Source organism: Octopus bimaculoides, chromosome 20 (genome assembly GCF_046866305.1).
Source record: "Octopus bimaculoides isolate indiv1 chromosome 20, ASM4686630v1, whole genome shotgun sequence".
Lineage (NCBI taxonomy): Eukaryota > Metazoa > Mollusca > Cephalopoda > Octopoda > Octopodidae > Octopus > Octopus bimaculoides.
Genome location: NC_142947.1, coordinates 26294910 through 26308597, shown reverse-complemented (window position 1 = coordinate 26308597; position 13688 = coordinate 26294910). Strand labels below are relative to the sequence as shown.

General features: G+C 37.5%; 1 protein-coding gene across 3 annotated transcripts in view; it reads left to right on the top strand.

Moving 5' to 3' along the window:
- Positions 1 to 1210: 1210 nt before the first annotated feature.
- Positions 1211 to 13688, top strand: part of LOC106881273 (transmembrane protease serine 2) — a 47894-nt gene continuing 35416 nt past the window's right edge. Inside the window, exons 1-2 of one of the 3 annotated variants that reach the window (XM_089338250.1) lie at positions 1211 to 1376; positions 6750 to 6791. In XM_089338250.1, the coding sequence (XP_089194376.1) occupies positions 6770 to 6791 (22 nt within the window). In that variant the 5' untranslated portion in view covers positions 1211 to 1376; positions 6750 to 6769. Of the gene's footprint in view, positions 1377 to 6288; positions 6636 to 6749; positions 6792 to 13688 lie in introns of those variants that run through there. The other 2 variants (XM_014931599.3, XM_089338251.1) reach the window with 2 other exon arrangements.

Here is a 13688-nt window from a genome sequence, read left to right as displayed (position 1 = left end):
CGCGCAGCCTGCCATCGCATCCCGTACGTCCGTGGCTGTGATGGGTCTTTCACAACACTCCGCCTCTCTTGCCGAGAGTCGTGGAAGGCCATGCAGCTAGGCACTAAAATCCACTCTGCGTTCTGACCCACCAGTTGTCCCGAACAGTCGGGCAAAGTGTTGTTGAAAGGCCTCACACATCCTTTCGGGCTCGCGTAATTCAAGCCCCTGCTCATCTGTCAGATACCTAACGGTGTCTTTGTTGCCTCGTTGCGCCTCCGCCACTCGGGCTTCTCGGGCGGCTCCAACTCCTTCGTTCTTCAGAGCACATCCTAGCTCTGACAACGCATCCTTCATGTTTGGCGTTGAAGTATTGGTCGAGGGCCAACCTAGCCGCTAGTACGTTGGACACGATGCCAGTTCTAAGTGCCTCTTCTAATTTCTTAACTAGGTCTCCCTCTATTCTATTTCGGTCTAATGCTAGGGCCTTACTGTACCTAACTGATTCTGCTTTAATTGCTTTCTTTAGGGCATACCACCATTTATTGTTGACGATGGTGCCCGTCAATGCTCTCTTAACTAATGTGCTAATCCGGTACCTGTAAGCCTGGTGTGCCCCTACTATTCTTGTTCTTTTCCTTCACAAATCTAGACATTCACCCACTCCCATATATTATTTCTTCTCACTCGGTGCTTTCCGTGCATTTCCGATCAAATCTCCTGCAAGTTTACATGCAATCCCATGACGACACTGTAACATTCAATTAACTAAGGTATCTTTGGCCAGGTGAGTAGCGAGTGGAATACCCTTCGTTTTCGATAATTATTGCTTCCGCGGTTCTACTAGCTATGAAACATATGTAACCTGGATTTTATCTACACCATTCCCTTAGTTTAGATTTTTATTCGCATACGCAGCAACCCCAGTTGCTAATCATCAACTACAAAATAGCTTTTTCAGCTTATCAAACTTCAATATGAGAAAAAATTAACCATTTTCTTCGTCAATAAACCACTATTATTCCTGAAAGTTGTTTTTAATACCTTCTACGGACTGCTCGAAGCTTACTTACTTCCTACACCTTGATCCTTGGATCTTACCTCTACACATGCACACACACTCAAACACACACACACACACACACATTTGTATAAATATACAGACACAGGAAATGTTAGCACCTCAGCATATACACATATATAATGACGGTTCTTATCAATGCGATAAAATGAAGCGTATACGTGTAGCACAGAGAGATTTCTTTAATGAGAATTTATCCTCTGATTGTCATCTGTTAAAGCAAAGTAGTACGAAATTTGATTATAACTGCCACAAAATATTGAAATATAATAAACACCTTTACTTTGTTTTCTGTTCAGGAACTCATCTTATGTAAGTAAGTTTGGACTTATTATTATAGTACCACATATTATTGTTATTATTATTGTTGTTGTTCACCCCCGTTGCTACGTTCTGAGTTCAAATGCCGCCGAGATCGACTTTCCCTTTCATCCTTTCGGGGTCGATTAATTAAGTACCAGTGAAACACTGGGTCGATGTTATCGACTAAACCCCTCCCCCAAATTTCAGGTGTTGTGCCTATAGTAGAAAGGATTATTATTATTGTTGTTAAGGCGGCGAGCTGGGAGAATTGTTAGCACATTGGACGAAATATTTAGCGGTATTTCACCCGTCACTGCCTTCTGGGTTCAAATTCCGTCGAGGTCGACTTTGCCTTTCATCCTGTTGGGGTCGATAAATTAAGTACCAGTGAAATACTGGGGTCGATGTAATCGACGAGTCCCCTCCCCAAAAATTTCAAGCCTTGTGCCAATAGTGGAAAGGACTATTATTATTATTATTATTATTATTATTATATAAGTTGGACCTGTGAAAACTTCACGGAAAGCATTAAAAACGTAAGCATCTGTAGATTTTGTGCTGGTGCCATGAGAAATGTTCCTATATTGTGATACTTTTAGAAATAAGAGTAAAATCTATAACTATATAATTCAACCGAAATATCTCAGTTACGCAAACGTAAACAGAATTACTATTTAACCTTAAGATATATCGTACATATTCAAAGAACCTTCTTGGTTTAGTGAAACGGAATCTTCTTCCGGTATTCTTTTGTTTTACTTGTTTCAGTCATTTGACGGTGGCCATGCTGGAGCACAACCCTTTAGTCGAAGAAATCGACCCCTACGCTTATACCCTGTTAGCCTAGTGCTTATTTTATAACAATCTCCTGCCGAACCTCTAAGTTACGGGGATGCAAATACACCAACATTGGTTGTCAAGCGATGAGGGGACAAAGCGAGACACAAACGCACACGCGCGCACACACACACACACACACACACACACACACACACACACGCATACATACATACATATATACGAACGTCTTCTTTCAATTTCCATGTACGAAATCCACTCAAAAGGCTTTGGTCGGCCCGTGGCTATAGTATAGAGTAGAATTTCGTGTAGCCACTTGTTGGCAACTTTCCTCCCCAACCCATTTTGTAGGGATATTACCCATTTTCCTGGGCTGTTTTCTCAGCTGTACCCCGTTCGAAACTTGCATTAGTTTCTGCATGAAAAAAAAAAGGGGAGATGAGAAGTGGGCTTGTTTGTAGTTTGTAGAGAAAACGTTAAACGTACCTCAAGAAAAAACACATGATCTTTCCCCCCAACTAAAAGACATGAAGAACTATCAAACAAGGCGAATTAGTACCGGGGTTAGGGAAAAGAAGAGAGAACTAGCGCTCGATCCTTCTAGAACTCTCGGAATGAAAACCTAAACACCTGAAAGACTTACCCTCTATTCATTACTAAATTTCCTTCTCTCTTCTTTATTGTCAAAAGTAAAGATGCTAGAAAAGATCGATCGTATTTCAGTCTAATTGCCATTTTAAATTACTGGGGCTTTCCTTCCCTGTTTCTGTCGCTTCACTCCTTTTCTCTGTGGTTAAGAGAGTGAAGGTGCGTGGCTCAGTGGTTAAAGGTATTCGTCCCACGATAGTAAGATTAAGATCATGAGTACGATTTCCAGTGAGCAAGGCACTCTACTTCACTTTGCTGCAGTCCACTCAGCTGGCAGAAATGAGTTGTAGCTGTAATTGAAAGGGTCCAGCCTTGTGACATTCTGTGTGAGGCTGAATCTCCCTGAGAACTACGTTAATGGTATGCATGTTTGTGGAGTACTCAGTCACTTGCCGTTAATTTCACCAGCACACTGTTCCATTGATCAAATAAACAGGAACTTCGTCATCGTTACCAATGGAGCTTCAGTTTCTAAAAAGAGTGAAAGAAAAGGAGCTGTTTCATATTGTAAGGCAAATATTTCATGTGTTTAGTATAAGCAGTGAAAGCTAAGAGGAAATAATTGCTATTCCGTCGTGTAGTGCCATCACCCTCGACTTACGCTCAGTTTGTTAACAACAGCCTACGCATCGGTGTTTATCTGGGGGCTTGGGCCTTTCGATTTGTGAGACCCACGAAAGCTGCTGTTAGGACCGGAATTAACACCCATAGTGAACCTAACGATTAAAAAGATTTTGCCACTAATTAGGATCTTTTTCATTTTCTTCCAACCACTTGAAGGCTTATCGTGCTCCAGTTCATACAACTGACCAAAATGAGTTGTAGCTGTAATTCAAAGGGGCCAGCCTTGTCATATTCTGTGTGAGGTTGAATCTCCCTGAGAACTACGTTAATGGTATGCATGTCTGTGGAGTACTCACCCACTTGCGCGTTAATTTTATCCTCGTGTGATAATGAAAAGTGAAAGTGATACCCAATATTCGCTGTAGTTATTTGTCTTTGATTTAATAATGTGTCTATGTATCTATGTATCTACTTTTCTTTGGATCTAACACAATACAATAGATAATAGAATTCCTATCGTGATTAACTGGCACCGAAATTTCGTTGGTTTTTCTAAAGTGTTGCATGAAAGTTTCCAGCATTTGGCGGAAAAATATTCTCGTTTCAAACAGATATTTTCTCAGCCGCCTATTGTAACCTTTAGACACAATAAGAATATAAGAGAATTATTGACCTCTATTTCCGACTCCACGAAAACGAACATTGTAGTATCTGCACGCTGTACCTTGAAAAACAGACGCAGGAGAGGTAAGCCTTGTTCATTATGCAACAACATGAGACAAGTGGATACCATCAGGAATCATAACAGAAATGTTTACACAGAAGGTAGAACATGTAGAGATTCCCATTTGGTGTGAGCAGCAGAATGAACGAAATACAACCTGATTTATGTTGGTTGTGCAACAGAACAATTAAACAGAAGATTTGATGAGCAGATATGACGTCAACGGCTGCAATTTAAAAAAAAAGAATTTGGAAGTGCATCTTCTCAGAAAGTATTCTGAATCTGTTTCACTTTCACTTCTCAAAATGCACGGGGAGAAATATGTTTGCGAGTTATTAACAGCACGCCCTGGAGCAGTGAATAGAATGACAGGAGAATATCATCAAATTTATACTAAACTCTTTGATTAAATATACTTCTTTTTCTCCTTTTCTTTTTTCTTTCCTCTTTCTTTCTGTCTCTCTTTCTGTCTTTTTTCTCTTTTACTGTTCGCTTGTTATAGAATTGAAACTTTAAAACTGATGACATCATTTCATCAATTTGTGGACGCTGGTTTCTCTCATTCATACTTTAAGTTTAAATTTCTATAATTTTGAATTTTTATCACTTCTTATTTTGAACTCGACAAAGACAGGCTTACTTTCGAAATATCGTTCATCCAATAAAATATCTATTACAATCGAATCGCACCCTTCGTCTTAACTATTATTATTATTATTATTATTATTATTATTATTATTATTATTATTATTATTATTATTATTATTATTAAGGCAGTGAGCTGACAGAATTGTTAGCACGCCGGGTGAAATGTTTAGTGGCATTTCTTCAGTCTCCATGTTCTGTGTTCAAATTCCATCGAGGTCGACTTTGCCTTTCATCCTTTCGGAGTCGATGAAATAAGTACCATCTGAGTACTGCGGTCAATGTAACTGACTACTCTCCTCACCCTAACATCTGGCCTAATGCCTGTAGTACAAAGGATTATCATTATTATTATTATCATTATTGGTTAAAGGCAGTGAATTGACGAAATACAATGAACCGTAAAAAAGAAAAACGTGATTTTTTCAACTGTCATTTTTATAGAGTAAATTCTAAAAATTTATTTCGGTGATGTAAGTATAAATATGCCAAGACATGCTGGTTTATGGCTGAAACCCATATTGCAGGTGACCTTTCAACTTAGCTTGAAACGAGACGCCAAAACGCAGCGGCGTTGAATGCCATGGGTGGCAGTCGCAAACAATTATCATGAAAACCGAAATGCGATGTGTAACAACGTCTGATAGTCCGGTCGGTCATGTGACATATATATACAACGAGCTTCTCTCAATTTCCACTAGCAAAACTTTAGTCTTCCGGAAGCTATAATAGAAGACACTTGCCCACATGCAGTGGGACTAAACCCGGAACCGATTGGTTGGGAAGCATATTTCTTACCACACAAACACGCCTACACCTATATAGATATTTTTATATCATATTATAATTGTACGTTTGCTTATGTGAACGTGTTCGTGTACGAATAAGTTTGTAAATCCCAGATAACTGAGACCTAGTAATATACATGGATATAAACTTTTCCTACAATATTTCTGGCCCTGTGCTTATTTAAGAAAGAGTGATTTTAAAAAGCATTGTGTTAGTGTTTTTGGTATTTGTTTTTTTTGTTGTTGTTGTTTTTGTTTCTTTGTTTGTTTTTGTTGTTGTTTTTGTTTCTTTGTTTGTTTTTGTTGTTTTTGTTTCTTTGTTTGTTTTTGTTGTTGTTGTTTTTTTGTTTTGTTTTTTCAGTTTTTGCATGGCCTCCAGTAATCCACAAATTCAAAAAGTGAACCCTGCAAGTTAGGATTACGTAAACGAATGAAGTGCGCGACGTCTTACCAAAACATCTTTTTCTGTCAGACTCTAAATAAGTTTATGCATTGTTTAAAATAATGTAAAATTCAAGTACATTGTTGGCATCAGTCGTAACAGCGTAACTAGAATCTAGAATTGAGGTTACCTACGAGATTTGGTTTGCTATGAGCTTATCTCTCCTTTGAAGTACACAACAGACATGATTAAGAATCTATATCAAATACTATTACAAATATATGAAATATGCACTGTCACGAATTTATCAAAACTTGATAAAGGTCATCCTAATTCTAACTTTACGTTTTGTAAAACAAAATTAGAATATCCCCACCTGTTCAAGTTCCCTATTATAACTATTTGACTAAACTTAGTGCAAGGTACTGCTAATGTCCTTCAAAAATCACTGGCCTTTTGATAATGTCAAACTGTAAATAAATTAGAAAAGAATGAGAAAAATACATTTTTTTAAAATACCATGTTTCATTAAAATGTACGTTGACGGTACAATACTTAAATCTGCAGAAAGATTTGGTAACTGGAATATCATAGTGAATAGAACATGAATAAGAATGGGATTGAGCACCATCGGAGTGGAGCTGAAGTGAAACAACTCATATACAGTTATTTAACACCCTTACAATTCGTGTATTGACCACGTAGAAAAAGACTTTCATAAAGGTGAAGTTGAATGGGCCAAAACCTATCATAATGGGCAAAATGTTTAAATATACCCAAGCAAAGTAATAGAAATATTATGACCACTAACTAAAGTCTAGAAACTCTATATTTCAGAATTCCATTGAACACTTGCGATGTTCCGCCTTCTTTTGCTGGGTAAGTTTTCTAAAACGTTTTAAATACACATTTGTATATAAGCACTGAACACATCACACACAGACATGCACACACATATACCTATATTCATACACATATACATGTATATATGCATATATGTATACATATTTATTGAATAATGCAAGCATAAAAACTTATATCCAGGAACTTAAATTTCTATGTCAATTAATGAATAATCATTGCACTCTATATTACATATTTATATGTATGATGTGTGTGTGTGTGCATGCGCGCGTATAAATATATATACCAGAGTAAGCACATAAGTGCGAAACAAGGTGGAAAAAATAGTACTCGAATACCAGAGATAGAGTAATATGCTTTATAAAAAAGCAGCAAAAATATCACAGAAGCTGTTATTCAGAGTTTCACGTTCCCATTCGTCGGACAGTTTTGTTTAGAATGAAGCAAGATAAAACTATATGCAGAAATACAATTACTTTGATGGATACACATTTGAAAATGGTTTTGTTTTATTGGTCCTTTCAACTAACGGTCTTTTCAATAACCGGTTGCATGAAATAACAAATCGCTGTTTAAAATCATATTATTATGAATATCGAAGAAAGCATTAAATCAGAAATAGCTTATAAAGAAGGGAAAAGGCCTGAGTACCCTGTTTAAAATTTTTTCACGCTAAATTACATATACATTTAGTAATATATACACATACCAAACAATCTATAATATACGTATATACACTAAACATACAGACGTAGGTACATGGCTACATACATATACGGACATATATAGGCAAAACATAAATATATATACAAATGCATATAAATGTATGCACGCACACACACGCACGCGCACAAAATCTTCTGGTGCGTGCTTATACAAGTTAGTTGTTACAGGCGAAAGAAAGAAAAGGAAAAAATCAGAGAATAACAAGTGGGTGGGAGAAAGGAAGAAAAAGAAATAAAAGAAAAAGAAAATTAGAGAGAGAATGAGAAAAATAGATAGAGGTAGAGAGAGTGGAATGATGGCGTTCTAATAAGTATCTAACGAAAGTTAGGTACCTCGTTCAGCTTGCGAAACGTACACCTATAAAAACGCACACATAAAATTACATGTATATCTACTTAAATACAATCATACATACAAATACACACGCATATAGACACGCATACAGACATACAAGTAAATATGTACGCAAATACATGCCCACATATATATACACATATACATACACACACACACATATATATATATATATATATATATATATATATATATATATATATATACATATATATATATATATATATATATATATATATATATATATATATATATATATATATATATATATATATATATATATATATATATATATATATATATATATATATATACAGAGGCCATCAGGACTCTCGTTTGCGCCGTGAACAAGGATTAATCTTCTCTTCACTGCTTTGCGCCACATGGGCTCAACTCTCCTCCCCTCTTCATCTAACCCTCTCCCCTTGCCTCTTCCCCTCCCTCTCCCTCCTACTTCGTCCTACCCACCTCTCCACTCCTGCTCCGACTCCTACTTCTCTACTTCTCTTCACCCCCACTCTTTCTCTCTTCTCTCTTACTCTCTTTCTCCCTCCTCCCATACTCATCTTCCACTTCTCAAACCCATCTTCCCCTTCCCCATTCATCGTCAACCCTCCCTCATAAGCCGATCCAACCCCTACACACTCCTACCACACCTTCCCATTCCTTCCCATCCCACCCCATTCCTCACACCCCATCCCTCACACCCCATCCCTCACACCCCATCCCTCACACCCCATCCCTCACACCCCATCCCTCACACCCCATCCCTCACACCCCATCCCTCACACCCCATCCCTCACACCCCATCCCTCACACCCCATCCCTCACACCCCATCCCTCACACCCCATCCCACACACCCCAACTTCTGCCTACCCACATACCCCTACCTCTACCCCCACCCTCAGCCTAACTCACACATTTACACACACTCACACCTACATACACACATGCATACGTTAAGATCACCAGCATTCTCTCGCACACACGCACCTTCTTTTTGGGATCAATGCTTCTTTGTTATCTCCCCTTCTTCTTAACTCTCCTGTGTGATCCTTCTGTCCGGCATTCGCCATGATAGATCGCTGACCACTACACTTATATTTTTTTCTCTCCTTGTTTCTTTCTGTGTTCCTTTCTGTTGAAGAGCGTAGGCTCGAAACGTTAAAGACTTTCTCTGTTCCCGAACGTTATACTAATACATCCATTTGTTGTTTACACCATCTGTCTTAGTCTGTTGTTTTTTCGTGAATTCTCCCATATATATATATATATATATATATATATATATATATATATATATATATATATATATATATATATATATATATATATATACATACATATATATACACGTACACACATACATACATATACATACATACATACATACATACATACACAAACCTACAATACATACATACACATAAATATATAGAGACATATTTTTACATCAAGATAAATATATACATCATAATGTATATTTCATAACGTCTAATGCCCGAGCAGCGTCCATCATATTTTTATGCGGAACCTTTAACTCGACTAGATTCATAACTTTCTTTCATACCACATTAAAAATGTCCGTTTTTTCTTTTTTTTTTTTTCGTAACTGGGTTTGGAAAAAATCCTTGGCACCCCAGTAAATCTGCAGCCACCTCCCATCGCTCACAGGAAGTTTCTTCTTCTTCTTCTTCTGAGGAGGAGGAGGAGGAGGAGGAGGAGGGGAGGGGAAGGGAGGGAGGAGGGAGGAGGAGTATTTGTGGACACTTAATTATTAGCATAAAGATTTTATTTCTTTTAGCTACTGATGTTTGATAAAATGCTTATACAAGGAATAAAAAGCCATGCAGTCATTGCCATTATATATGCGTAATCTCCTTTGCCTTTGCGCCCTTTTAAAGCCTAGCCAGGCTCATGGGCCCGGTTTCCCGGTTTCTATGGCGTAAGTGTCCTCCCCACCCCAGCTGAACGGGACGCCAGTCCATCGCAGCTTTACTCAAGAAACAGGAAGAAAGAGTGAGAGAAATTTGCGGCGAAAGTGTACAACAGGGGTCGCCACCACTCCCTGCCGGAGCCTCGTGGAGCTCAATAAACACACACAACGCCCGGTCTGGAAATCGAAACCGTGATCCTCCGACCGCGAGTCCACTGCCCTAACTAACCACTGGGCCATTGCGCTTCCACAAATGCGCCCTTTTAAAGCCCAGCCAGGCTCATGGGCCCAGTTTCCCGGTTTCAATGGCGTATGTGTTCCCAACTGGATGGGACGCCAGTCCATCGCAGCGTTACTTATTTTTGCCAGCTGAGTGGAGTGGAGCAACGTGAAATGAAGTGTTTTGCTCAAGAACAACGCATTGCCCGGTCCAGGAATCGAAACCACAATCTTACGATCATGGTGCTGACACCCTAACCACTAAGCCACGCGCCTCCACATATATGCGTAACACAACAATTTAAATGTCCGCTTTCTAAATGTTTTGCGAGATCTTTCGTACACAAACTTTGGATGGAGTTTAAAGCCCCCCAATCGGGAGAGTTTCAACTGTATTTAAAAGAGAAAACTATGAGGACACCACAAATCATTTAACGGGTTCAAAACATTATCGACGACAATCTTAGAAAATCGATGAGGGCCATTCCCAAAGAATTTCAGGTATTGGGCAAACTATCAGAACTGTGATGCATGAACTGTGATGCAATAAAAATGGTATGTACTGAGAAGAAACCAACTCATGTCTGTAAAGCTCAATATTCTTCTAGCCATCCCTCATCGTTTTCGCTTGGTTTGTTGTGTGTCTGATTTTGTTACCATCTTTGACCCTCCGCAAATCCCAAATTTCATGTTGGGTCGCGGGAGCAACTGTTTTTCGAAGCCTCATATTATTAATTGTTCGAAATATGGAGTAGATGAACAGCCGACAACTGAAGAAGAGCTATTCTTTATGTTCCTTGTTTGGTTTTCCATTTGTTTCTCTCGTTGTTCGCTTACCCTGGTTTGCCTTCATATTTCATGTTGTTTACTTTTTGTGACGTACTGTACCCATATATGTATATATACTCTTTTACTCTGTTACTTGTTTCAGTCTTTTGACTGTGGCCATGCTGGAGCACCGCCTTTAGTCGAGCAAATCGACCCCAGGACTTATTCTTTGGAAGCCTTGTACTTATTCTATCGGTCTCTTTTGCCGAACCGCTAAGTTACGGGGACATAAACACACCAGCATCGGTTGTCAAGCGATGTTGGGGGGACAAACACAGACATACAAACACATACACACATACATATATATATATATATACATATATACGACAGGCTTCTTTCAGTTTCCGTCTACCAAATCCACTCACCAGGCTTTGGTCGGCCCAAGGCTATAGTAGAAGACACTTGCCCAAGATGCCACGCAGTGGGACTGAACCCGGGACCATGTGGTTGGTAAGCAAGCTACATACCACACAGCCACTCCTACGCCTATATGTATGTACATATATGTGTGTATATATGCATATATATATATACATACATATATATATATATATATATATATATATATATATATATATATATATATATATATATATATATATATATATATGTATACTTTATTTATATTATATTTAAATATACTAGCATAGATACCCGGCGTTGCTCGGGGTTAAAATGGCATAGTTTTTTATTGTTTTGCATGCATCAGCCATGTGACTGCGGCTATGCTGGAGAACCACATTAAGTTGAAGAAATTGACAACAGGATTTATTTTTTGTAAGCATAGTACATATTTTATCGGTGTTTTGCAAACGGCTAAGTTATGGAGACGTAAACACAGCAACATCGGAAGTCAAGTGATGGTGGGGGTACAAATACAGACACACAAACACACACACATATATATGCATATATGTATGCTTATATACACACACACACATATATATATATATATATATATATATATAAATGAGAATGTGTGTCTGTCTGTCTGTCTATCTGTCTGTGTGAATCCCTAAAACTCGAGAACTACGCAACCAATTTCATTCAAATTTTACAGATGCCTTACTTAGGGTTCCAGTTGTGTTTTAGTCAAAAAAAATCTTAACTTCTTGCAGAGTTCGAGCCCACGGCAACATAATATCTCCTCCACTATTTAAGTATTATGTGTCAAAAGTGAAACAAAAACACTCAGGTCAAATACTTTCACTTTAAAAATGAAACTATTCTACTAACTGAAACAATCACATTTCGATACTGTAATGACAGATACTTTCAAAGAGAGAGAGAAAGGGAGAAAGAGAGATAGAGAAAGAGAGAAAGAGAGAGAGAGAAAGAGAGAAAGAGAGAGAGAGAGAAAGAGAGAAAGAGAGATAGAGAGAGAGAGATGTATATGTATACATATAGATGTATATGTATACATATAGATGTATATGTACACGTTATTCCACTAACTGAAACAATCACATTTCGATACTGTAATGACATACTTTCAGAGAGAGAGAAAGAGAGAAAGAGAGAGAAAGAGAGAAAGAGAGAGAAAGAGATGTATATGTATACATATACATGTATATGTACACGTATATGCATAGATATATATAGATATAGATATAGATCTATATGCATACATGTATATGTATACACATGTGTAGATGTATATATATATATATAGATGTACATGTAATATGTACACATATATACATATATATACATGCATACAGATATCTATACATATATACACCCATCACACACAAACACATGCACACAAACACACACATTAGTCATTTGTTTTCTTATCCAAAACTATGTCAAAAGTACTGAACGGATCTTTATGAAATTTGGAAATTATATTCTATGTATAACGGCCATAACTCCCATGAAAATTCATATATTTTTGATGTTGATGAAATTTTAACCCGAACATAACAGATGAGCATTATTTGTAATTCAACGGTACAACAGTGTAAAACTACCCTTTCAGATATACTTACATTGTGATTTCTGCAATGTGGTGCATAAATTGTCAAGTAAATGAGACGCATCTTTGCCTCCACTGATTCACTTGCAAAGTGTTTAGTAAAATTATTTCGTTGCAGACCTCCTTTTGGTCTTTTTATTATCACTACGACACACATAGCCCCCAGTTGGTAACATTGATTTCAAGGCCCTCCTAGATGAGAGACTGGCATTCCACTTAAAGTCTATGTTCCATGCTGGCATGGATTGGAGAGTTATTAATATAGAAATATGGTATCGTAGCTACTAACAGTTGAGGGTTGCATAGTCTAGACGGCGTTTTTAGATTTCATTATTCTCTTTAACCCGGGCAAAGCCGGGTATTTCTGCTAGTACTTTATATATTGATCCGTCTACCTGGCTTATCCGTACATTTACTTATATATATATATATATATATATATATATATATATATATATATATATATATATATATATATATATAAAAATGAGAATGTGTGTCTGTCTGTCTGTCTGTCTCTCTGTCTGTCTGTGTGAATCCCTAAAACTCGAGAACTACGCAACCAATTTCATTCAAATTTTACAGATGCCTTACTTAGGGTTCCAGTTGTGTTTTAGTCACAAAAATTTTAACTTCTTGCAGAGTTCGAGCCCACGGCAACATAATATCTCCTCCACTATTTAAGTATTACGTGTCAAAAGTGAAACAAAAACACTCATGTCAAATACTTTCACTTTAAAAATGAAACTATTCTACTAACTGAAACAATCACATTTCGATACTGTAATGACAGATACTTTCAGAGAGAGAGAGAAAGAGAGAAAGAGAGAGAGAGATGTATATGTATACATATAGATGTATATGTAC